Consider the following 27595-nt stretch of genomic DNA (forward strand, 5'->3'; position numbering starts at 1 on the left):
CTCCAAAGTGGGATTGCTGGGTCATAGGGGAGCTCTATGTGGAGTCTTTTGAGGAACCTCCATACTACTTTCCAAAGTGGTTGAACAAATTTACACTACCACCAACAATGCAGTAGGGTTCCCTTTTATCCACATCCCCTCCAGCATCTGTTGTTATTAGAGTTCTTGATTCTAGCCATTCTAACTGGGGTGAGGTGGAATCTCAATATTGTTTTGATTTACATTTCTTTTATGGCTAGCGAGGTTGAGCATTTCTTCATGTGTCTATTGGCCATTCTTATTTCCTCTTCAGAGAAGTTTCTCTTTAAGTCTTTAGCCCACTTATTTATCAAGTGTCTGTTGTATGGCAAGTGAAGATCTTCTCCCAATCTGTGGGCTTTCTATTGATCTTGCTAGCTATGTCCTTTGCCATGCAGAAGCTCTGCATTTTCATGCGATCCCATTTGTCTATCCTTTCTTTGATTTGTTGTGTTTCTGGGTCTCTATTAAGAAAATTTTGGCCTGTGCCAAGGAGACCTAGGATTTCTCCTGTTCCTTCCTGTAATGTTTTCAGGGTGTCTGCTTTGACTCCAAGGACTTTGATCCATTTGGAGTTGGTGCAGGGTGATATATAAGGATCTAGCTTTAGTTTTCTACAGGTTATTAACCAATTTTGCCAGCACCATTTACTGAAGAGACCGTCTTTCTTTCATTCTAGTTTTTTTAGCTCCCTTATCGAAGATTAGGTGGCTATATGTCTTTGGATTTATTTCTGGGTTTTCAAATCTATTCCATTGGTCCTGAGGTCTCTTCTTGTGCCAGTACCAAGCTATTTTGATTATTATGGCTTTGTAGTAGAGTTTGATATTTGGTATTGATATTCCTCTAGCTCTGTTCTTTGTGTTAAGGATCATTTTTGCTATTTGGGGTCTTTTATTGTTCCATATGAATTTTTGGATTGCTTCTTCTATTTCATTGAGGAAAGAGGTTGGAATATTAATAAGTATCGCATTGAATTTGTAGATAGCTTTCGGAAGTATTGCCATTTTCACGATGTTGATCCTTCCAATCCAGGAGCATGGGAGTTTTTGCCACTTTCTAAGTGCTATTTTGATTTCCTTTTTCAGGTTATAAAAGTTTTCATCATAGAAGTCTTCACTTCTTTAGTTAAGTTAATTACTAGGTATTTTATTTTTTGTGGGGCTATTACAAATGGTGTTGCTTTCCTAATTTCAGCCACACTTTTCTCATTGTTGGCATACAGAAAAGCCATTATTTTTGAGGGTTAATTTTATACCCTGCTACTTTGCCAAAGTTTTGAATCAGCTTGAGTAATTTGGGAGTGGAGTCTATGGGGTTCTTTAAATACAAGATCATGTCATCTGCAAAGAGGGAGAGTTTTACTTCATCTTTCCCTATTTGGATCCTCTTTAAGTTTGCATCTTGTCTTACTGTCCCAGCTAGCATTCTAATACTAAATTGAAGAGAAGTGGAGAGAGTGGACATCCTTGTCTCGTTCCTGAGTTTAAAATGGCTTTAGTTTTTCACCATTAAGGCTGGCTGTAGGTTTGTCATATATAGCCTTTATTGTATTGAGGAATGCCCCATGAATTCATAATTTTTCCAGAGCCTTCATCATAAAGGGGTGTTGGATCTTGTCAAATGCTTTTTCTGCAACTATTGAGATAACCATGTGGTTCTTATCCTTGCTCTTGTTGTTGTGATGAATTATATTAATTGATTTACATATATTGAACTAGCCTTGCATCCCTGAAATAAATCCTGTTTGATCGTGGTGTATGATTTTTTTTCATGAGTTGTTGAAGTCAATTGGCTTGCATTGATGTTCATTGAAGAAATGTGTCTATAATTCTCTTTCTTTGATAAGTCCTTGCTTGGTTTTGGATGAGGGTTATGGTGGCTTCATAGAGTTCGGTAGTGAACTTTCTCTTTCAATTTCATTGAAGAGTTGGAGGAGTATTGGTGTGAGTTCTACTTTGAAGGCCTTGTAGAATTCCACTGTAAAATCATCCGGTCCTGGGTTTTTCTTAGATGGGAAGTCTCTTATTGCTGTTTCTATTTCAATGCTTGATATGGGTCTGTTAAGATGGTTTTTAACTCATCTTGGTTTAGTTTCAGCATGTTGATATTTGCTAGGAAATAGTCCATTTCTTCCAGGAACTCAAACTTATTAGCATAAAGTTTTGAGAAGTATTCCCTTATAATGTTCTGAATCTTGGTTGTTTCTGTGGTGATGTTTCATTCTCATCTCTGAATTTATTTATTTGGGTGTGTTCTCTTCTTTTTCTGATAAGATTTGCTAAAGGTCTGTCAACTTTGTTAATGTTTTTGAAGAACCAATTCTTTGTTTTGTTGATTCTTTCTATGTTTTTTTTTAGATTCTAATTCATTTAATTCTGATTTAATTTTAATTTTAATTATTTCTTTCTGTCTACTGGATTGGGATTTAGCTTGCTGTTCTTTTTCAAGGAGATTCAGATGTCTCATTAAATTGTTGGTTTCAGATCTCTTCAATTTGTTGATGTAGGAACTTAAAGCTATAAACTTGCCTCTGAGAACTGCCTTTGCTGTGTCCCCGAGGAGCTGGTAATTTGTGTGTTCATTTTTGTTGAATATCATGCACATTTGAATTTCTTTTCTAATCTCTTCCATGACCCATTGGTGATTCAACAATGTGTTGTTCAGCCTCTATGTGTTACAGGACTTTCATTGGTGGCTTTTGGTGTTGAGTTCTAATTTTATTTCCTTGTGGTTTGAGAGAATGCAGGGCATAACTTCAATGTTTCTGAATTTGGACAACTTTGCTTTGTGACCTAAAATGTTGTCTATTTTGGAAAATGTTCCATGTGCTGCTGAGAAAAATGTGTATTCTGATGCTGCTGGGTGAAATATTCGGTAGATGTCTGTTAGATCTAGTTGATCTATGCAGTTGTTTAGATCTGCGGTTTCTCTGTTGAGTTTTTGCCGAGTTGATCTATCTAGTGGGGAAAGTGGTGTGTTAAATTCCCCAACAACTAATGTCTTTGGACCTATGTGAGATTTGAGGGAAAGTAGTGTTTTTTTGGATAAACTTGGGTGCTCCATTGTTTGGTGAAGAGATATGTAGAATTGTAATATCCTCCTGAAGGAGAGATCCCTTAATTAGTATGTAGCGACCTTGTTTATCTCTTCTCACTAATTTTAATTTTAAGTCAATTTTATCTAATATTAGGATTGCAACTCCTGCCTGTTTATGGGGGCTGTTTTCTTGGTAGATTTTGTTCCAGCCTTTCACTTTCAAAGTATGTTTGTTTTTATGGGCAAAATGTGTGACTATTGAAAGCAGCAGATAGAAGGATCCTGATTTTTAATCCAACTAAACAGTCTATGTCACTTAATTGGAGAGTTAAGTCCGTTAATGTTGAGAGTAAGGACTGAGAAGTATTTGGTAGTTTCTGCCATGTTATCCACCTTCTTGGGGGCTGCGACAACTGGGTTCTTCCTATGGTTCTTGGATTCTCAGTTTGGGTCCAGTTTCTTGGCCTTTATTGTGATCTTGTTGGTTTTCTTTGTATAGGACATCTTTAAGTATCTTTTGTAGGGCTGATTTGGTGAAGATATATTATTTCAGTTTTTCTTTGGTATGGAAGGTTTTTATTTGACCTTCCGTTATGAAGGAGAGTTTAACTGGGTACAGTATTCTTGGTTGATGGTTGTTTGTCATTAGGGCATGGCATACATCATTCCAGGCTCTTCTTGCTTTAATTGTCTCTGCTGAGGAATCTGAGGTTAATCTAATTGGTTTCCCTTTATAGATGATTGATCTTTTCTCCTTGACAGCTTTAAGGATCCTTTCCTTGGTCTGAATTGATCCTGTGTGGATTATAATGTGACGGTGGGATGTCCTGTTCTGGTCTGGTCTATTTGGGGTCCTAAAAGCTTCTTGTATCTGAATAGGCCTATCTTTTTGCATATTTGAGAAGTTCTCTGCTAGGATCCTGTTAAATAAATTTCCTAGACCATTAACTTCTGTCTCTAGGTGCTCCTCTACACCCATTATCCTCAGATTAGGCCTTCTGATGGTGTCTTCCAAATATTAAGTAGATCTATCATATTTCTTGGATTTGTCTTAGATAATTGTATATTCTTTCTCTATAATATTTAGGCTGTCTTCAATCCCCGAAATTTGATCTTCTGCATGGTCTAACCTACTGTCAAGACTTTCTACTTTGTTTTTTATTTCCTTTCCTTCTAATTGGTCAGCTTTGATGGCTTCAAATTCTTCGTTTTGTTTTAGATCTTGTATGAACTTCTTTACTTCCTTAATTTGGTGTTCAGTGTTTATTCTCAAATCACTCAGTTGATTGGTTATGGTTTCCTTGGACTCCCTTTCCTTCTGATGGGCTCCACTCAGCATTCCCTTTGTGGTCTCCCTGGATTCCTTCCGCTGTCTGTTTATGGATTCCATGAATGCCTCTATTGATCTTTGTCTATTTTCATCCTAGTCACGCAATTCCTGTATTACTCTTTGATTAGCTTCCTCACACAATTTCTATATTTCTCTTGGACTGTTCTCAGCCTGCTCATGCAATTCCTGTCTTTCTCTTTGACTGTTCTCAGCCTGCTCATGCAATTCCTGTCTTTATCTTCGACTGTTCTCATCCTGCTCATGCAATTCCTGTATTAATCTTTGGGTAAAGCTCATTTTTAGCATAGTGTCTTGTACATCTCACTATTAGAATGGGTCAACCTGTATCCTTATTTCAGCATTTTGTTATTTTCCTTCCCCTCCCCAAGTTAGAGAAATGTATATACAAGATTCAGGGCACCAGAATCAAATAACAGTGAAACCAGGTGGTATACCATGGGGAATGAACATATAAATGAAACAAAAAAATCACATAGTACATTAAAAACAACAGCACTGAAGATAAAACCTCTTGTGTCCCTATCTTAGGGTTCATTTTACTTAGCATCATCTTATATGGTCATATGTACATAGATTTTGACCTTTTCTACTTGTCTAGTAAGATTATCCTAGACATATACTAGTTATTGCAAATGAGGGAAACCATGGGACCTACGTTTCTTTGGGTCTGCCTTACTTCACTCAATATTTTTTTCAAGTCTTTCCATTTTCTAATAAATGGGGTGATGTCATTCTTTCTGATAGAGGCATAGAATTCCAGTGCGTGTGTGTTTGTGTGTGTGTATCACATTTTCTTGATCCATTCATCTACTGAGGGACATCTGGGTTGGTTCTATATCAATAATGCTGTGATAAACATAGTTGTGCTGGTAGATTTAGTGTGGCCTTGTTTGTGATCATTTGGGTAAATGCTGAGAAGTAGGATTGCTGGGTCATAGGGGAGCGCTATGTGTAGTCTTTCGAGGACTCTCCATATCACTTTCCAGAGTGGTTGAACAAATTTACACTACCACAAACAATGTAGTAGGGTTCTTTTTGGCCACATCTCTCCAGCATCTGTTTTTATTAGATTTTTTGATTATAGCCATTTGAACTGGGATGAGGTTGAATCTCAATGTTTTGATTTGCATTTCTTTTATGGCTAGAGAAGTTGAGCATTTCTTCATATGTATATTGACCATTCTTATTTCCTCTTCAGAGAAGTTTCTCTTTAAGTCTTTAGCCCACTTATTTATCGGGCAGTTGTTTCTTTAAGGATTTGTTGTTGGAGGATTTAATTTTTTGAGTTTTAAGTAGATATGAGGCCCTTGTCTGTTGTATGGCTAGTGAAGATCTTCTCCCAATGTGTGGGCTATTTATTGATCTTGCTAGCTATGTCCTTTGCCATGCAGAAACTCTGCAGTCTCATGCCCATTTGTCCAACCTTTCTTTGATTTGTTTCTGGGTCTTTATTAAGAAAAATTTGGCCTGTGCCAAGGAGACCTAGGGTTTCTCCTATTCCTTCCTGTAATGTTTTCAGGGTATCTGCTTTGACTTCGAGGTCTTTGATCCATTTGGAGTTGATTCTGGTACAGAGTGATATATAAGGATCTAGCTTTAGTTTTCTACAGGTGTTTGCCAGCACCATTTACTAAAGAGGTTATCTTTCTTCCCTTCTATTTTTTTTAGCTCATCTATGGGCAATTTTATGCAATATATTAGAATTGCCTTGAGTCTATAATTTAAGTAGGATGGAATTTTGTCATCTTAATATTTCTCTTTTATTTATGTTTTCTTTAACATCTTTCTTATGATGTTTTACAAATTTTTAAAAATTATAATTGTCATGAAGCTTATGCAATTTTTTAAAACTTATTTCTCTCTCTCTTTTTCTCTCTCTCTTTCTTTCTCTTTGTATGAGTGATGATAATGGAATGTGAACTCAGGGCTCATGATCAACCACTTGAGTCACAGCTCAACTTCCTCCTTTCTGCTAGTTAGAGATATGAGTTTCACAGACTTGCCTGCCCCTAGTGGCTTTGAACTGTGAACCTCAGATCTCAGCCTCGTGAGTAATTAAGATTACAGGTCTGAGCCACGGACACTTGGATAAGATTTATTCTCAAATTAAAATTATTTTCTTGTTTGTAAATGGTTTTATGTACTGTAGTATAATTTCCTTTTCTGCATTTATTCTGTATATGGTAACTTTATGTGTTCTCTTTTTGGTATTAGTACTTCAGAACAAATCTTTAAAATATCAGGATGGTTAGAAAAACTAATGACAATAACCTAAAAACAATAAACGTATCTATTAAGGCATTACCCAGTCAGTGTATTTAAATGTTTCCAATATTTCTTATGCTTTTTACTAATTGGTTGCTTGAATAAAGATCTATAAAATTCCACATATTTTTATATAACTGTAATTTCTCTTTCTCTCTCTCATTGTGGTATGAATTCAGGGCCTTACACAAGGCAGGCACTCTATTACTTGAGCCATGCCTCTAGCCCTTTTGTTACTTTTCAAATAGGGTCTTGCTTTGTACCTGGGATAGCCTGGCCTGCAGTCCTACTGTTTATATTTCCCCTCCACTCCTATCCTGTAGATGCGATGAGAGGTACAAATAAACTACTCCCAGCTTTTTTGTTGTAATAGGGTCTGGGCTGGCCTTGCACCATAACCTTAACCTTCCTCATTTCTGCTTCCTGAGGAGCTAGGATTACAGGTGTTACCATGTTTATCTCCTGTTAGCACATCTTTTTTTTTTTTTTGCTTTTATGCCGGTCCTGGGGCTTGAACTCAGGGCCTGGGCACTGTTCTAGAGCTGTTTAAAAAAATTTAAAAAATTATTATAAAGGTGATATACAAAAGGGTTACAATTATATAAATCAGGTAAAGAGTACACATATCTTCTTGGACAATGTCACCCCTTCCCTAGCTCTCTCCCAGTTTTTTCCTTTTAATCCCCACCCCTTTTTGATGATTAATTGGAGGTAAGAGTCTAATAGACTTTCTTGATCGGGCTAGCTTTGAACTACAATCCTCAGATCTCAACTTCCTGAGTAGCTAGGATTATAAGCGTGAGCCACCAGTAGCTGAGTTTACAAGTGTGAGTCACTGTACTCAGTTTAAGGAGCTATACTATTGTACACTCCCATCAACAAGAGTGTGAGGGTTCCAGTGTCCACACAACCTTATGAACCCTTGTATTCTCATCCTTTTGTTTACAGCTATCTGAGTGGGAAAGGATATCTCCTTGAAGCTTGATTTGCATTTCTTTGATGTCTAATGATAGCGAGCATTTTATGTTGGTGCTTTTTGAACATTTGCATAATTTCTTTAGAGAAATGTCTCACAAATCCTTTGCTCATTTTGAAATTGGGCTGTCTTTTTATTTTTAAGTTATAAGCATCCTTTACAGAGCTTAGACACAATTGTTTTTATCACACATATCATATGATTTACAAATACTTTCTCTCATCCTATATACTCTATTTTTACTTTTTTTTTGTCGGTTGTGGGTCTTGAACTCTGGGCCTAGGTATTGTCTCTGAGCTCTTCAGCTCAAGGTGAGCACTCTACCACTTGAATCACAGTATCACTTTCAGTTTTCTGGTGGTTAATTGGAGATAGGAGTCTCATAGACTTTCCTGCCTGGGCTGGCTTTGAAGGGCCAGCTTTCTGAGTAGCTAGGATTACAGGCGTGATCTACCAGTGCCTGACTTATTTTTAAATTTTTGATTATGTATTTTGAAGCATAAGTTATGAAATTTTGCTGATGTTTAAACACTTATTTTTCTTTAGCTGCTTGTGATTCTCAAGACATATGTAAGGTTTTGCCCAGTTCAGGGTCACAAAGAGTTATTCTTATATTTTCCCCTAAGAATTTTATAGTTTTAGCTCCTATATTTAAGCCTTTGATTCAATTTGAGTTGCATTCTGTTTGTGTGCAAAGAAACAGTCTTTTATATTTTTTATTTTTAGTCTATGGATATTCAGTTTTTCCAACACCATTTGTTGAAAAGATGATTCTTTCTCTCTTGAATTATCTTGGCACTGAGATTGGAAATATTGGCACGGATATTGGTCATAAGTGGAAGGGTTTATTTCTGGATTCTTGGTTGTGTCCTATGGGTCTATATGTCTACCTCTGTGTTAGCATCTGTAGCCTTGTAGTAAGTTTTGAAGGTGAGAAGTTTGAGTTTTACAACATTTCGTTTTCAGGATTGCTGGGGCTTTCTACATCCCTTGCAGTTCCATATTAGCCTGGCACTTGCTGCCTTGAAGCCAGCTGGGATTTTGATAGAGATCACATTTGCTAAGGGCTGAATTGTGATGCTGTCACATTCACTTGTTGAAGACCCAGCTACCAATGTGATGACATTGGGAGATAATTGAGTGTAGATGAGGTCCTGAGGGCAGAACCCCCTGAGAGATGGGATTAGAAGTCTTATGGAAAGAAAAATTAGAGAGATGTCTGTCTGTCTATCTGCCATATAAAGACAGAAGGATGGTGGCCAGCCACAAGTCAGGGAAAGGATCCTCAGCAGAACCCAACCTCACTGACACATTGATCTGGGGCTTCCAGTTTTCAGAAATGTGAGAAGATGAATTTCTATTGATTATACCACCAGTCTACAGCATTGCTATGGCTTCTTGAGCTAAGCATTCAGTTGGCTAGATTTCATTTGAAGAGTGTAGCTATCTTAATGGCATTAACATGGGGGTGATTACCCACCTGTTTAATGCTTTATAGTTATTGTAATATAAGTGTGCATATATTTTGTTAAGTTTATTTGTATACATTTTATTTTTGATGCTATGGAAAGCAGAATTGTTTTCAGATTGCACATAAAATCAGATTGAATATAAAAAATACAATCCATTTTGGTGGATTGATCTTGTATTCTGGAACTTCAATGAACTGACTAGTTCTTAGAGATTTTTAAAATACATTCCTTAGGATCTACTGCATATAAGATCACCTTGTGTGCAAACTGAGAGCGTTTCTTTCTCAGTCTAGATATGTTTTGTTTCATTTTCTTGCCTAATTAACCTGGCATGAACCTGCAATGAAAGGTTGAATAGAAGTGATGACAGCAGACACCCTTGTCTTGTACTTGATCTCACAGGGAAACATTCAGTCTTTCATCAGTAAGCATAATGTTATCTGGGGATTGGCTTTTGTTGTAGGTAGAGAGTTTGGCTGAATACATAGTCCTATCTTGACAGTTATTTATTTCAGTACATGAAAGATATTATTCTACTGTTTTCTAGTTTGTTTCTTGCTATTAAAAACTCAGCTGTCAGCCTATTTACCACACAGAGACAGGTGATCTGGCTACTTTAAAGATGATCTCTTTGTCTTTGATGATTTGAATTTTCATTCTGATGTGCGTAGGTGTGTTTCTTTTATATTTTCCAGGAGAGTTAATTAGGTAGTTATTTTACAATGACTGTATACACTCAGTATACACTCTTCGATGTTCTGATTTTGCCCTTGATTGTTTCTGTTGGCTCTCTCTTTTAGAATTTACTTATTTTAATTTTTATCTATATTTTTCATAATGGTCCTGGGGCTTGAAGTCAGGGCCTGAGCCATGTCCCTTAGCCTTGTCACTCATGGCTAGTGTTTTACCATTTGAGCCATTATCTCCACTTGGGCATTTTGCTGGTTAATTAGAGATAAGAGTCAGACAGACTTTCCTGCATGGGCTGGCAGATCTCAGCCTCCTGAGTACCTAGGATTACAGGCACTGAGTTACTTGTTTTCCTAATAACATAATCTGTGGGAGTTCTTTACAGTGTAGAGTGAGGTCAAGATCGTCAAAAGAGGACTGATGTTTTCCAAGTGTGGGACTTCCTTTAAGATACTGTTGGACTGATTTGTAAACTTTATGTGAAATACACAGCATAGATATCATGCATGAATCTTGCAAGGCATGAAGCCACCAAGCAAGCTTTCTTGATGAAACTTTTTCCAGAACTAGTTTGTTTTCACCTGTCATACACTGAAAGTAAGATTTCTGCAGAGGGACATCTCAGAGGTACACACAGATCTCCTTATTAGATTCCCACTTTGGCCAGGCTCTAGAATTGTCTGCATTCTCTAGGATACACTTGCACATGAAGAAAAAAAAAATCTCAATACCTCAAAGGTTTAACTATGAGGATGAAATCTGGCATTGGTAATCACACTGGAAGCCACACCTCATTCTGTTTTTGACCTCTGAAGATCCTTTCTTTTCATATGAGCATGGTAGTGCATGTTACAGAGTTTTAACAAGAAATGCATAGAAATTTTAGTATTTTCAAATGAGAGGTGTAATTAGGGCAACTGTTTTTCTCACAGGTTACTGCTGGGAACCAACATCCTGTTATCTGTTGTTGCCTCTAAGCAAGTTAACATAGAAAGTATTTAGAAAAGCAGTAGCCCATTTCCCCCTTCAAGTCCCCATTGAAAGAGTTATTCCAGGCACTTGTAGTAGATTATCAAAATTGCCAAATTAATCCCTTCTTGCATTCACATTCTTGAATTCTGATGTGAAGGTCCTTTCACAAAAGGCAAAGTCTGTATCTTACGACTTTGAGTCTGAGTTGGCTATTTGACATGTGCTGATTACAGCAGAAGCGAGGCTGGAGGTCTTCCTTATTGAAGGTTGTTTTCTCATTGCACTTGGAGCTCTGAGATTACCCTATGAATGAGCCCAAGCCAGCATGGAGGAGGATGAGAACCACATGGAGGCACAGGTCAACCATTACGCTGCTCTGTGTGTATGTGTGTGTGTGTGTGTATGTGTGTGTGTGTAAGTCCTGGGGCTTGAATTCAGGGCCTGGGCACTGTCCTTAATGGTCAAGGTTGTTACTCTATCAGCTTAACCACAGTTCCACTTCTAGATTTCTGGTAGTGAATTGGAGATAAGAGTCTTATAGACTGGGGAGGTGGGGAAGGAAAGGGATGGTAGGGGAAAACAAAGGAGGGAGTAACAATGCTCCATAGGAAATGGACTCATTATCTTTCTCATGTAACTGTAACTGTACAGTATCTTTACAATAAATATATATTGAAAAATAATAAAATAAAAGAGTCTCATAGATTTTTCTGCCTCTGATCCTCAGATCTCAGCATCCTGAGTAGCTTGGATTCCAGGTGTGACCCATGGGTACCTGACAACCATTACATATTGATGTCAGCAAAAGGTGATGGATAACACTTTCTTAAGACTACTACTGAGCCACATATCATCCATGCAACAATTTCTTTTATGTCTTTATCCTTTGTGCTGTCTCAATATGTGAGGATGTAAAACACATCATTTGCCAAGATGCTCTTGAAGTTTGAACTTGTCTAACGTGTTTGCCAATTCTCGATATGAAATACAAATCCTACCAATTAAAATATATGTCATCCATGTTTCTATAAACAAAATGGGAAATAGGAATATGTATATGCTTTGGGCAAAGATCAGTTCAATTATGAAGAAAGAAGATGAGGATTTTTCTCCATGGCAGCGAAAGCCCGTTTCAGATACAATAGACTGAAGCAGTATTAATATGAAAAGATGGTGGTTTTGATTGTCAATACATCTCATATAAATAAACCATGTGAAATGGCTGCTCAGGAAGTCAATCTAGAATTGGCCACATCAACAGAAATGTGGTGCTTGTTGAATATGCTAGATCTTAAGAATTGTGATCTGTTCTGGGCCTGATGCTTTAAGAATGCTTGTGACAACAAGAATCCAAGAAAGAAACCTGCAGGATGATGACACAAATTGAAATCACTTTATGATTTTATGATGAAGCCCAATTCAAGTAATATAGCTCAACACAGGATGACCTGTCAACTAGTATTTGAAATGTAGTTCATGGGAAAAAGCAAATGTAAAATATGTTTCATACTTTATGAGGACAAACCTAGGACCAACAGGTAGAAGATTCAGGTTTTAGATCAACTATTTTGTAACCCCACAAACAAGCCCAGGATGTTTGTTCTGTGAGCAGGGAAGCCTGGATGCAAAGAATAGGAAGCGTAGCAGTAGACACATTTGTCCCTCTTGTGGGAGGAAGGGTGGGCTCCAGGGCCAGAAACTCTCCAGGCTCTTTCAGCTGCTCTTTCTTCTTTAGGAAACCTTGCTAGGCTGAGTCTCAGATTCTCTGACTCAGTCCAGGTCAGCCGTAAACTAACATCTATTTTTTTTTCTGACTGCTTTGCAACCTTTACTGAAATCCAGATCAACCTTCCTGTTAGACATAAACTTTGGGGATTGTCACACTGTCACAGAATAGGTACTTATCACAGAACCAAGCTGGGTTTTAGCCAAGATAACTTCTACTATTATTCACTCTTAAGTCAATTTATAGGTACAAGCCAGAAGTCTTTTCAGGTGTGAAAGTTAGCCTTGTAGGATTGTCCCTCACATCCAACCCACTCCAAACTCCTGCTTCACTCCGCACTACCTAAGGGAGAGCTCTCTTAGGAAGAGGTGTAGAGAAAGCCTCAGTCCTTTATAGATGTCTCAAGGGCCCGCAAGTTTGTTTTTCCTGTGCTGGTAGGTAGCGTGGCCAGGAATCTGAGAAGGGAGCTGGGAAGTTGAGCCTCCTACCTTGACAGGTGAAGCATCTGATGTGGAAGTGGTTGTTGTGGACTCGGACTACTTCCCCTTTGCAGGTGTCCCCGCAGCGGTAGCACTGGATGACATTGGAGCTGCCCCGGGGATTGTACGGATTCTGCTGATAGGGAACTGCAGGAAGAAACAAAGGATGACTATCCAGGAGGCTCTCTCTAAAAAGTCTGCCATAGGTCATTATTATAACTTCAACTAAAGGAAAAACAAACCTAGAAAGTGTTGAAGTGATTAGCTAAAATACACTACAATATAATACAATGCAATATAATATAATAACGTCATACAATAACTTTATCATCAGGTTGATGGGTCAGGATAGAGCAGCATTACTGAAGATCACTAAGTGTATCCATAAATGTCCTAAGCAGGCAAAGCTGTAGGCATGAGCACAGCCCTTTTTTTTTTTTTGTGATAACGGAGGTCAAATCCCTGAATGAAGAGAATTGAAAGAGGAAGTCGAGTATGGTTAGATGCAAATAACCATGTGTCAATGTCAGATATAGCACATCCCAACATGGTAGGACCATGATATTAGGAACTGAAAAACTCCTATTGCCTTCGTGACATTGTAGCATAGTTATAGCCTGGCATAACACATTATTCATGTGGTGATGCTAGTATAAATAAACCTGTTGCACTGCTGGTCATATGGGTTTTACACAGACAACTATATACAATACATACTACTTAACAATGATGGTGAAACAAGGACACAGGATGACCCATTGCAACAAAGATACCCACAGGACAGTATATTGGAAATGCACTTTACAACTTCAGGTGGCGAGGGGGGGAGGGGAGGAGTGTGGGAAGTGGAGGAGGGATGGGATAGTGGAAAAACAACAAGGAAAGGAAGGAGTAATGTTCTCATTGCCTTACTCATGTAACGGTAACCCCTCTGTACAGCATCTTAACAATAAAACTTAAAAAATTATAAATAAAAAAAGATGGTGAATGACCATGTTACAGGTTTTGTTATTTACTACACTGTACATCTAATTGTTATTTTAGAGTGTGATCCTTTTGCTTACATGAAAAACTTTTCTGCGTAACAGTATGCCATCAGCAGCTTCATGCAGCCTGTGTTTACCTTGGTCAGGAGGTCATGGTGGGTGATGAACCAGTGTCATCTAGGTCTATATAGTATGTACAGGCTATGATGTTTCCAGAATGACAAAATAACAATGTATTTCTGAGAAAGTTCCTGCCATTTAGTAGCACATGATTGTATTTCAAGGTGAATGATTCAGAAATATCATGTCTTGGAGGATCTCTGGATCAAATTAGGCCCCAAACTTGTCAGAGGGAATTTGATTATTGTATTGGACTCATTGGTCTCAAAGCAATAGTGACTGATCCTAACTTCACATGGCTTCTGAGTGAATCAAGCCTTTCTTGGCCTCCATTTCTCATGTATGAAATGAAGGTGGTTGGTCAGTGGTAACACAGACTCTCAAACAAACCACACAGGGGATCTTCTTCTGTCTGGATAGGGACAGGCCATAGGACTAATCTTAAGGTTGCTTCTGGCCAGCACTTCCCATAAGATTGAGAAAATAGCCAATATGTATAATTAAGAAAAAAGAGCACTGGACACTGGTGACTCATGCCTGACTAGCTACTCAGGAGGCTAAGATTTGAGAATGAAATTTGAAGTTATCCCAGGCAGTCAGACAAAACTCTTATTTTCAATTTGTCAGCACTGGAGACATGGCACAAGTGGTAAAGCACCAGATATTCATGGAAAAAGTTGACTGAGAGCTTGAGGTCCTGAGTTTGTCTCAGTACACAAACACACAAACACACACACACACACATACACATACACTGATCCACTGGGAACTGGAGTGCCGTATTAATATTTGGTGATACATAAGATTATATTAAGTGGAGTAAGCCAGGCCCAAAGAAACATAAGTCTCATGGTTTTCCTTATTTGCAATAACTATTATAAGTCTAAGACAAGCAGAAAAGGTCAAAATCTATGTACATATGACCATATAAGATGATGTTAAGTGAAATGAACCTTAAGATAGGGACACAATTGTTTTTTTCTTTCTTGCTACTGTTTTTAATGTATTTAAAATGTACTATGTGATTCTTTTTGTTTCTTTTGTATGTTCTTCCCCCACAATATAATCCCTGTTTTTACTGCATTTGATGTTGATGCCCTATATCTTGTATATACTTCTAATTTGGGGAAGGGAAGAGAAATAACAAAATGCTGAAATAAGAATACAGGTTGACCTATTGTAACAATGAGATATACAAGACATTATGTTGAAAATGAGCTATACAACTTGGGGGCAGGGGAGAGAGGAGTTGGGGATGTGGGGAGGGAAGGGATGGTAGGGAAAAAACAAAGGAGGAGGTAACAACGCTCGATAGGAAATGTATTCATTACCTTATTCATGTAACTGTAACCCCTCTGTACAGCATTTCTACAATAAAACATATAAAACTTCAAAAAGTTCTAGTAAACTATAAAGTCTACTAATCTGCTGTACATAGCTCCTTTTCAAGACCTATTTTTTTTACCTAAAATATACATAGTTTGACCATCCTAAACAATGGTCTAGACTCCTGTCTAGATGACTGGAGTTTATGCCCTATGAGAAGGCTCACTTCTATTCTGGTTATAAAGATTACCACCTGGGTGAAGAGAAATTGATATCAATTATTTACACAGGTAGAATTCCTGGTTCAGTACATCTTAAGCTAAGCTGGACTCCTAGCAACTTTGAACTACAAAGGAATTTAGAAATCTCATCCTTCAGGAGTTGTTGACCTGATGTGGTAGTTGTTCTCTTTCGAGTGAAATTTGATGTTTCCTTCTAGGTACATGAAATATTGCACATGGCAACTGGCTTACCCATGAAGTATCAGTGAAAATTGTGTGTTTCCCTTCCAGTTGGAAGCCTTGGTGCTAGTATTTGATCTGCCATATTGCCTTTCCCCTCACCAGCAATGAGTGACAGATGACTTGATGGCACACACGATCCATCAAACCTAACATGAACATCTATCAGAAGCAAGAACAAGCCGGGTGCTGCTGGCTCACACTTGTAATCCTAGCTATTCAGGAGGCTGAGATCTGAGGACCACGATTCAAAGCCAGCCCAGGCAGGAAAGCCCTTGGGACTCTTATCTCCAATTAAGCACCCAAAACACCAGAAATGAAGCTGTCGCTTAAGTGTTAAAGTGCAAGCCTTGAGCAAAGAAGCTCAGGGACTGCATTCAGGCCCTGAGTTCAAGATCCATGACAAAGAAGAAGAAGAAGAAGGAGAAGGAGGAGGAGGAGGAGGAGGAGGAGGAGGAGGAGGAGGACAAATCATTGTTGTCTTGGTTTCTAAGACTCAGTCTTAGATTCTACAACTCAGTCTATCCTATGAGACCCACCCACCCGATACTTCTCTCTAGTTATTTGGTGCATTGTGTATTATTCCCTAGTTATCTTCATAGACGCAAAGAGGTCTATGATACCTATATCTGATCTCATCCACTCTTTTTAAAGATGAGGAACAAGTAAACAGAGGTTCTTATAATATTCTACTCACAGGTTTCCTGAATCACATATGTGCTGTAGGGCAAGGAGCTGCTTGCTTATCCCTATATTGGTTTTTTTTTGTGTGTGACAATTTTGCTAACTAGGGTGAGGAAAAAAATATCTGCCACACAATCTTCCTCTCCATTATTCAGATCTCTTTTTTTTTCTATCTGAATTCAAGACAAAATAAGAAATGAAGTAGTTAACCAAATTGTTAATTAAGTCACTGAAAGGCATATTGCATTCACCACAAATGTTCAAAGGAGTCATGAACATCACATAGATGTTCATAGCTCAAAGTCAGCCTTCTTGTCCTTTTCATTCCAATCCTACTTTCTTCTTTTTCTGATTCCTGCCAATGTCCCCTGGAAAATATTTCACTCCCCCACCTCTTCCAACTTGTGAGAAAAATAGAATCCCTATTTATATGAGCAATGTGGTGTTTTACCACTGCCAAGGTGGGTGTGAGCCTGAAATCAATTAGAACAAACAGTACTATCACCCCTACGACTGAGGACAAAAGCTTGGAATCTCTGAGAGTCTCTCCAGAATCACTACAGGTTTTCATCTGCCTGCTCTAAGCCAACCTGCCTTAGGGTTTAACAACTTCAAAAATCAGTTTGATTTTTTTTTCTAATTTAATTCGATTTTATGGGGAAGTGGATTTGTGAGCTTGGTCCTCAGTCAGAACTCAGTCTTTGAACCACCCAGATAAAAAGACAAAGTCAGAGTAAAGGGATAGAAAATAGACATTTTGGAGCAGAAGTACTAACTGTGCTGTTTCTCCTAGGATGGGAATGCTGATTGGGGGACACTGAGTGTGACCAGAGCCTCAGCACTGTCTGATGTTTGTCAACTGGCCCACAATAGAAATTGCTGGTACAGCGCCTCCCAAGTTGTTTGTGTAAGATGTGACTAGAAAAAGGCAAAAAATTTGATTTCACAGTTGTGGCAAGATCTTTCCTTATCCAGGCAGTACTGATAGGAACTCTGGGGTCAGGGAAGCGAGGCATCTCTGTTCTAGTTAGATTTTTCTATTCTTGGTGAATTAGATCAGGAACATAATCAACTCTTACTTGATGTGTAGGTGTGTATGGAGGGAAATGTGTCATTTCTTCCCACCAATCTATAATTTCCACGAACACTGATTTGCATTCGTGTATGCATGTGTGTGCGTGCGCACGCGAGCACGTGCGTGTGTGTGTGAGAGAGAAAGAGTGAGAGAGAGAGAAAGAGCGAGTGAGCAAGCGAGAGAGAGAGAGAGAGCATAGCCATTGATAAAACTTAGGGCTTCTCATTTGTTAGGAAATGGAAAGACTTGGAAAAATTATATTAGGTATAGTAAGCCAGGCCCAAAGAAACATAGGTCCCATGGTTTCCATTATTTGCAATAACTAGTATATGTCTGAGTCAAGCAGAAAAGGCAGATAAGTTGATGTTAGGGAAATGAACCCCAAGGTAAGTATTCAAATGTTTTTTTTATTTCATGCAATTGTTTGTATCATATTTATAAGATGATTTCTTTGTTGCTTTGTATGTCCTTCCCCCACGGTATAACCGCTGTTTTCACTGTATTTGATGTTGGTATAATTTGTGGAGGGGAAGGGCAAAAACAAATCGTTTAACTAGGGATACAGGTGGAACCATTTTAACAATGAGTTGTACAAGTCGAAAAACAAACTTTACAACTTTGGTGGGGAGAGGGAGGATCAGGTGGGGGGAGGTGGGGGGAGTATGGGAAGGGATGGGAAGGGGAAACAAAGAGGAGGCAACAATGCTTGATAAGAAATATACTCGTTATCTTGCCCATGTAATTGTAACTCCTCTGTATGGTATTCTCACAATTAAAAAAAAAAAAAACAACCCAAAAACTTAGGGCTTCGCACATGCCAAACAAACATTCCATCACTATCCACCTTCCTCACCCAAGATGCTGAGAATTGAGTTCTGCAAGTTGTTATTTCTACTAATTTTTATCTGAGTATATTAAGGTTTGGCCACATGATTTAGGGGCAAATATCTTTTAAATTCCAAGTTGATTTACACACACATTTTAAAACTATTATACATGTCAGGAGCTACTTACTTTTGAGATTACTATAAAAGTATCCATAAACCTCACTGAACATTAGCTTTCTTCAACTGTGAGATAATCCATAACATTACCAAGTTCAAAAACATGAATTATGTGGTACGTTCCTGTGATGCATGAAGGGAACCTCTGGCTTCTTTTAGAATTATTTGTTCAATAAAGGGAACCCAGGGGAAATGTTCCCATTATCAGCCTTTATGAAATGCTGTCCAGTAGAACTGTTGAGAGTCTGGCACTGTTCTGTACTGACACTTATCTAGAACACAATTTAATGGCCATTTGTGACCATCAGATGCTTGAAATATGTACTAGACAACTGGATTTGAAAAACTAGATTCCGAATTAACTTAGTACAAATTTATATTACATTAGCACAAATTTACATTAATACAAACTTATATTAGTACACATTTACATTTAAATAGTCACATATGGCTAGTAGCTACCATATTGCAGTTGATAGTTAAAAAAAGTTCACCACCAGGTAAAGAAATGAAAACTGGTTGAATCCTATCATATAAAATAACATGTATAAATTAATTCCAGAATGCCATTTCTGACTTAAATTATTCATTTTTATTCCTGCAGAGTTTTAAAAACAATTTGAATTGGAGTAATTTATGTATACTTACTCATCTTGAATTTGATCTGCAATTGAGTCTGAGCAACACAATAAATACAGATTAAAATAATCATAGCTTTGGGGGATATTGAAGGACTGAATAATCCCAGTCTTTCTAGGAATGTAAGCAAGAAAATCAGTTGGTGATAACTATCAGTGTAATTTTTTAAGGCAGAAAATCAGCTGTCAATAACTTTGAGATTAAAATGGTGGGTTGGAAAGAGTAAGTTCTCCATTATATACATATCAAATCCTCAGAGTACTATGAGAAAATACGTCTTATTCCCACAAGAGATCATTTGAAGACCATTTTTATTGAACCATAACAACATATTGGAAAGGGAGATGAGACCTACATCCTGGTAAATTAAGGGATTCTGGGTGTTACATATTACAGCAAGCTGGGTGCTGGTGGCTCAAGCCTGTAATCCTAGCTACTCAGAAGGCTGAGATCTGAGGATTGCTGTTCAAAGCCATCTGGGGCAGAAAAGTCCCTATGAGACGCTTATCTCCAATTAGCCACTCAAAAACCAGAACTGGCCCTGTGGCTCAAATGGTAGAGTGCTAGCATTGAACACAAAGAGGCTCAGGGATAGGGCTCAAGCCCTGAGTTCAAGACCCACAATTGACCAAAACTCAAAACAAAACAAAACAAAACAAAACTACATTAGAGCAATGTATCCAGTTTCTGCACCTTCCATTTCCTCTCATTCCGTCTTTCTTTGCACTCCTATGCTTCTCTATCCTCTTCGCACTAACTTGGGTCTCAGTGACTTCTCTGTTGTTACCTAGTTTAATTTTGAGCAAATAGTCTGACTTCTTCCTAACTCAACTCTATCGCTGATCACTGAGAGGGTTGACCACACGATTTATAAGACTTCCTCCCCAAATGCCTTTGTACATCTGCTCAGAGCTTCTTTCTCTTCTTTTACTAACAGGTCCCACATTTAAACTAGACTGAGTGTTATGCTATCAGAGTAACCTCTTTCAAAAGCAAATCATGGCAGGATGCCTCTCATAAGCACTACAGCATAAGTTATGTTTGTTCTATCTATGTCCTACCTGCATAATTTTCCCCCCTTGAGGGTCACCTCACCCTATCATATAAAAAATGTCCTCCCATTTTAATAGACTGTTTTTACCATTGTCTTTAAAAGGTAGGAGCAGACAGTCACTGGTAGGTCATGCCTGTAACCCTAGCTATTCAAGAGGTTGAGATCAGTGGATTGAAGTTTGAAGGCAGCTTGGAAGGAAAATCTGTGAGACTCTTATCTCCCATTAGACACTAACTAAAAACCCAGAAGTGGAGCTGTGGTTCAAGTAGCAAAGTTCCAGCCTTGAGAGGAAAAGCTAAGGGACAGAATGCCTAAGCCCTGAGTTTTAGCCCCAGAAACACAAGAAAAAGGAAGAAAAGGAGGATGAGGAAGACAACGACAAGGAGAAGGAGGAGAAATAGTAGGAGGAGGGGGAGGAGGAGGAGGAGGAGAAGAAGAAGAAAGAGATGAAGAAGAAGAAGATGAAGAAAGAAGGAGAGAAGGAGGAGGAGGAGGAAGAACACTTCTGATGGAATGTAATTGAAAGAAAAAGAAAAGAAGAGGAAGAGGAGGAGGCGGAGGAGGCAGCAGCACCTATTATGGAATGTAATTAGAAGAATCTGGCACTAGTGGCTCATACCTGTAATCCTAGCTACTTAGGAGGCTGAGATCTGAGGATCCTGGTTCAAAACCAGCCCAGGCAGGAAAGCCTGTGAGACTCTAATCTCCAATTAACTAGAAAAACTGGAAGTAGAGCTGTGGCTCAAGTAGTTGAGCAGTAGCCTTGAGCAAAAAAGCTCAGGGACAAAGCCCAAGCCCTGAGTTCAAGCTCCATGGCTCGTACAAAAAGAAAAGAAAAGAAGAAAAAAAGAAAGAAAGAAGGAAGGAAGAGCAGTAGGAAGAAGAGGAAGAGGAAGATGAGGAAGAGTATGTACGAGGAGGAGGAGCACCAGTATTGTGATGGAGTATAATTAAAAGAGTGACAAACTGACTCGGAGACAGCATAACAACTATCACTAATTGCTTGGAAGTGTAATACAAACAGAGGAGCTTCTAGTTGGAAGGTGAAACATCAAGCAGAGACTGAGCTTGGTAACAGCCTGGGGCCCAGGGAACACACACAGAAGCAGGTGAGCATGCAAATGTCACGCTGTCACTCTATGACTTCATTAGAGTCTAAAGTACCCTGAGTGTGTTCACAGCTGTAGCAAAGTACCGAGGAGAGCCAAGCATTTCCTGGGTGGAAAGTGGTGGGCAGGAAGGTTAAGGTATTCTGTGCAGAATCTGAGGGGATCTGGTTGCATACAATAGGGGGGTTGGGTTTGACTTCAGAGTTGAATCAGGACCAGCGTCTTGCTCCCGCTTCCTATAGGGAGACTACAGATGGCAGCACACTGCATGGTACAGTGCTATGGATGTTGGAATCAGATCGCTGGGTTGGAACTGCAGGCCTGCCACTTCATGGCTGGGTGAATGAGAAAGCCACAAAACCTAGGGCCTTCAGTTTTCCATACCAATAGGGTGGGACTAACTCACCATTTATGACTTTGAAACTACTTAGTCATGTAAAACTGTTTAGCCCATTGCATTTCAAGAAGCTCAGGCTCAATAAGCAGTAACTAATATTGAAGGATCTATGAAGCCACATTTGTTCACTGTGAACTCAACACAGAAAGTCTCTCTAAATTCAGCTAGCCCTTGAACTTGCCCAGATGTTTCTCAAATCCATCTTTGGACAAGTCTAGCAAAGGTTTACTGTTTTTTTCCCCCTTCCTGCTGACTGTCAAGATAAAGCTATTGGCAGAAGACCATGCACTACCTTAGATGACCTCTTCTTGCTCCAGTGCTCTTTGTTTCTGGGTTTCCGTGGGCTGCGGAGGTGGGTGGCTGGCCTGCTCCTGATATATCTTGCAGAGGAATGTGTGAATTGGGTGTTTCCTGCTGTGGGAATGAGCAGCAATGATCAGGCTGCGTTACCCTGGGTGGTGGATTCTGGGAACATCTGTTGTTTCCAGGAAGTTGAGTTCTTGTGTTTGTTGTGTGTTCTTAGAATAAGTGAGTGATTTGTGGCTGCTTTTGGTAGTTCCAGAGGGCCATGCAGGTGCATATCATTGCATCATTACATGGGCGCTCACTGAGCCCTAGGGCAGAAAAGGCCTGGCAGGCTATCCCCTGCAGGAGACTCAGCAGCTCCAAGCAGGTGAGGATTATGTTGCTCTTGCTTATGCCTAGGCACCAGGCATTCAGTAAATTCTCCTCACAGCATCCTTCCTTCTGTACTTGTTGAATAAGAGAGTGACTGAGTCCAGCCCACTGGCTTCACTAAGTTCCAGGGGAAGATGGGGGAGAGGGGACCTCACCAAGCTCACACAACAGCTAAGGTTGCTCAGTGCATGAAGATGTCTGATCCAGGATGATAGAATGAAGGACAAAAATGGAGAAGTTGAAAAAAAAAAAGAAAATAGAGAGGTTGGATGGGTGGGCTCCAAACTCCAGGGTCATGGAAAAGTGAGCATGGAGTTCACAAAAGGTTAACTTTTCGTAGGCCTAGAGGCCATGCCATGGTTCAGTGTGAAAGCAGTTGGGCTGGGAACAGTGTTGTAAAAGGCGGAAGCACACTGGGCACTGGTGGCTCACACCTGTAATCCTAGCTACTCAGGAGGCTGAGATATTAGGATTGCGGTTTAAAGCCAGCCCTGGCAAGAAAGTCTGTGAGACTCTTATCTCCAATAAACCACTTGAAAACTAGAAGTAGCACTGTAGCTCAAGCGGTAGAGCACTCACCTTGAGCTGAAGAGCGCAGGGACAGCGCTCAAGCCCAGAGTTCAAGCCCCATGACTGACAAAAAAAATGCGGAAGCACAGAAGAAGTTGGAACAGCTGCCATGCAGGGAGAATTGGGCAGGGGGAAGGGCAATGCCCAAGAGCAGGTATGCAAGAATAACAGGAAATATTAAAGAGAGGGGTTCCTCTATCAGAAAGTGTGCGCATCAATACACAAGGGGGAGGACATAATTCTCAATTTACACAAAAGAAAACTGATGTCCTGTGTTGATGCTGCTCACCCAAGGGTCTCAGAGTTAGTAAGCAGATGAGGGAACCATAGCTGGGCAGTCTCACTTTAAAAACTTACGCTCTGACCACTAAGTTTCTCTGTCCGCAATGTAAACAAGCCTCTGTTGGGGAGCAGTGGCTAAATGTATATCTTATGGTCAACATCCATTACTCAAATATTTTAAGGAGATTTAAAAACTGTGCTTGACACCATGACCTCTTCTACCACATTGCGCAATTTTATGTGCTAATAAAAAAAAGTGAAAAATAGATGTAAGAGTAAAGGGTAAGGGCTGTCATCCTAGCTACTCAGGAGGCTGAGATCTGAGGATCTCAGTTCAAAGCCAGCCCTGGGAGAGAAATCTGTGAGATTTTTGATCTCCAATTCATCATAAAAAATCCAGTAGTGGTGCTGGGAAGGTGGCTCAGTGGTAGAGTGCTTGCCTTGCATGCATGAAACCCTGGGTTCAATTCCTCAACACCATATAAGCAGAAAAAGCCAGAAGTGGTGCTGTGGCTCAGGTGGTAGAGTGCTAGCCTTGAGCTGAAGAGCTGAGGGACAGAGCCCAGGCCCAGAGCTCAGGCCCTATGACTGGCAAAAAAAAAAAATCCAATAGTGGAGCTGTGGCTCGAGTTCAAGCCCCACAGTGGAACTAAAAATAGGGTACAAGGTAAGAAACATGGAAGAACAACTCAGCATCTTGGCTAAGCTCCCCAGCTCGAACAGATAAAACCTGACAGGGATCCATGCTGATCCCTGGGACAGGCAAGCTCTGCAGGGGTTGGTGCTGTGGCAAGATGGAGATCTAAGTCCTCTGGGAATTCACAAATGGCTCTGTTCAGGCCACAGGGACAGGAGTACTGTCTGACACTGGAGCCTATGGTAAAATGGGCGCAGCAACAGAAAGTCTTCCGCTGCCAGCATCACTGGCTAGTCACGGTCAGGCTGCCTTCTTTAAGGAAGTGTTGTCAGTTTATGTTCCACAGCAGCATGCTGTTGGCCAGCCAGCCAGCCTCTGTCTGGTAGCTCCTGCCATGGGACAGGGATGGCAGAGGGACTTGGTTGGACCTGAAGTGGTCCCCATGGTAGCAAGCATCATGAGCGAGGAGGTACACAGTGCAGTCCACCAAATCAAAGACTAACTGAAAGGCCACTTGGTTCAAATTGAATTACATCTATCTATAGCTGTATCTCTTTCAAAATCAGTGGAAACTACATCTGAATCACTTTGCCCAGTCCTGCTTCTCTTCCCTCCCTGTCTGCTGTTGACTCTTCCTGTGTCCATCCATGGACACAGTACTCAAATAGATCTGTGTTCTCATTTCTTGCCCGGAGATTCTCCTCCCTTCCCTTGGGCCAGGAATCATCTTGTTAGCTGTGGTACAGGCGCCCTTTCTGTCCTCTGTAGCTCATGCTTTGCCCAGAACATTTAGCTTCTCAGTAAACCTTCCTGTTCATCTGAGGGTGTGGACTTTGGAAATCCCAAAGCCAGGAAGGCGCCCCTTGGGCCTTGCTTTCTGCGGTTCATCCTGGCCCCCAGGCCTCACTGGATGGTGGAGAGGAGCCACAAGAAATGTGTGTGGTAGAGAGGCCAGTTACTATTTCAAAGATGCCATCTGGCAGTGGGTCATGGCGTCTTAGGATCGTATTCAGAGCTGTGTAGCAATGGCTGAGGAACAGACAGGAAGGTTTGTAGAAAAGATAATTAACTCAGATAAAGTTCCCACACAGGCCAAGGCTGGAGTTCAGGCAGGCATCAATAGGTTTGAGAAAGGTTCAATTTTCTTTTCGGTCTTCACTCTCCTAGCGGGTATTTTTTAAAAGCAAGATTTGCCCAGTACATCTTAAGAGAAAGAAGTCAGGGGTGGGGTGGGGGGGAGAAACCTGCTCTGTCTTTGCTGAGTATATGGATTTTGGGACCTGCTCAGGCATCCTTAATAGAGAAACTGAGGGAGGAAGGTGTTGTGCTCCAGCCTGGCAGCCCCTTTCCAGCATCCCTACAGCTTATCTGAAAAATACTATTTGGTTTTGTCTGGGGCCTTGGAAATCATGTTGGAAGTAGAGGAACTTTGGGGAGCCAGCAATTGTCTTCGTGCTCTGGATGACTCAGCCCCTTGGCCTCTGAACCAGAGGTTTTAGTACTTATACAATGTTTGCTTCCTGAGCTCTTGGCAGCTCTGAAACATTGCAGGGAAAGCCAAGGAATATCAACTGTCAACTCAGCTACCCTTGATTTGCAGGTTGCCAGCATTAGAGTGAGGGAATATAGAGAACATGTAATTTTCTAGAAATATCTAGAAGTTTCTGGAACCTTTAAAAAATCTATGAATTCTTTCTTCAAATGGCCTCTTGGTTATGCTAATTCTATTGCGAGCCATGCATGGAATGCAAACATCCGCTGACCTGATGGTCATCCAGGGAAATTCCCTAGACCAGCGTTTGCTTGCATTGGCCATGGCTCCCAGACATGCTTTATTTGGGTGGCCTGGTGTTCGTTTGGAGGGCCCTGCAGATCACGATGGGTCCTCCCTCTTCCTTTTGTCATAGCCTTGGCTAGCTCCTTTCCTGCATGATAGGCACTTAAAAGCACTGGGTTGGGATTTTGGCTGAAAACCCAGGCGCATGGACTCAGAGCCAGTGCAATGAATGTGGACATGAGTCACCAACCTGTGAGCCCTGTCCACCCAACGCAGGCCCCAGGGAAACTTCAGCTCCATCCCATTCACTTCCCTACCTGTATGGATGCAGCTCTGAACACACTCAGGGTCCCTATCATGCTGGCCAAAACGAGGACTAGCCGGCAGCATTATGGAAATACTGTAGTTTCAGATCAGGGGCTTTGCCTGAGGGCAGTGAGCATGCTCAGCCTCTTAGGTTGGCAGAGGTCTCCTGAGGTCCTCTGTGGCTAGAGGGCTCCCTTTGATGGCTTCTGAAGTCAGTCATCTGCTCAACTCACCAGAGGCTCATTGTTTGATGGTGAGAAGTCTGACCTGTCAGTCTTTATCTTACCCAGGCTGTGAGGGTGGCTTTGCTATGGTTCCAGCTCTTGGTTCTCCTCCCTCCTTACCTTTCCCATTCATTCATCTTTCCATCCTTCTTTCCTTCCCTCTCCCTTCCCTCCTCCCCCTGTCTCACTGCAATTTCTCCCTTATGAGAACCAGTTCCCTCAAAGCCATTAACTGTCAGGTTTCCTATCTAGGCCTAACTTCTCCATCTACAAAGTACAAATGCTGCATGCTATAATCTTCAACTTCCTTTTAGATAGATAGGCTGTTTGATGCAGATTAAACACAGATCATAATAAAAAAATGCCTTCAGGAGTTAGCTAGGTAATATAATTGGCATAATTGAACCAAAGGGACCAAACTGAAGGGTCTGGTGCCCAGCCATACAGCAGTAATTTTTGAGTAATGTGTTGGCATGGTTTAACAGATCGTGAAGTCAAGTTACTTAGTTTGCAAATACCATGTTTAATGATATAATATAGAGTAATGGAATGGACAAGAAAACGACATGCGGGGGGGGGGGTGGCAGCAGCTGTGGTCATGCAAAAGCACATTGAGTTTGGGACCTATCTGTGCCAGCTAGATTCTGCCTGTAGGTTACCAGTTTTGGACTTTGCATGTAGACAGACAGATGACCACAATGTCAATTTCAATTAGCATCTGAGAGAAGTCACATGCCATCCTACATGCCTGTAGGACCTGGAGGAACAGAATACTCCTAACATAAGCCCTTGCAGAGCCTAGACTAGAAGAGGCAGCAGCATATAAAAATGTTACTTTCAAGGTTTTAGTGACATTACTCAGTGGCAGGCAATGGTTTTCAAGCTTTTTATGACTATGACCTCCTGGAAGAAATTTATTTTGCACAATGACCCAGTACACAGATACATGAAACTAAAGTATCTCAGTCAAAAAAATTAGCACATGTAATACATACTGATTATTTTCATGTTCTTGTCCATTCCATTACTCTATATTATATCATTAAACATGATATTTGCAAACTAAGCAACTTGACTTCATTCTCTGTTAAATCATGCCAACACATTACTCAAAAATTACTGCTGTATGTCTGGGCATCAGTGGCTCCATGCCTATAATTCTAGCTACTTAGGAGGCTGGGATCTGATGATCTTGATTTGAATTATGTGAGATTCTTAGCTCTAATTAATCACCAAAAAGCTGGAAGTAGAGCTGTGGTTCAAGTGGTAGAACACAGA

At 40.2% G+C, this 27595-nt stretch overlaps 1 protein-coding gene across 2 annotated transcripts in view; it reads right to left on the reverse strand.

The window, feature by feature from the left end:
- Ablim3 (actin binding LIM protein family, member 3) overlaps positions 1–27595 on the reverse strand; it is a 127596-nt gene that overhangs the window by 68374 nt on the left and 31627 nt on the right. For both annotated transcript variants that reach the window (XM_013025499.1, XM_013025500.1), the window contains exon 2: positions 12998–13135. In XM_013025499.1, coding sequence (XP_012880953.1) covers positions 12998–13135 — 138 coding nt within the window. The remainder of the gene's footprint in view (positions 1–12997; positions 13136–27595) is intronic.

The sequence above is a fragment of the Dipodomys ordii genome, unplaced genomic scaffold, assembly GCF_000151885.1.
Source record: "Dipodomys ordii isolate 6190 unplaced genomic scaffold, Dord_2.0 Scaffold85, whole genome shotgun sequence".
Taxonomy (NCBI): Eukaryota; Metazoa; Chordata; class Mammalia; order Rodentia; family Heteromyidae; genus Dipodomys; species Dipodomys ordii.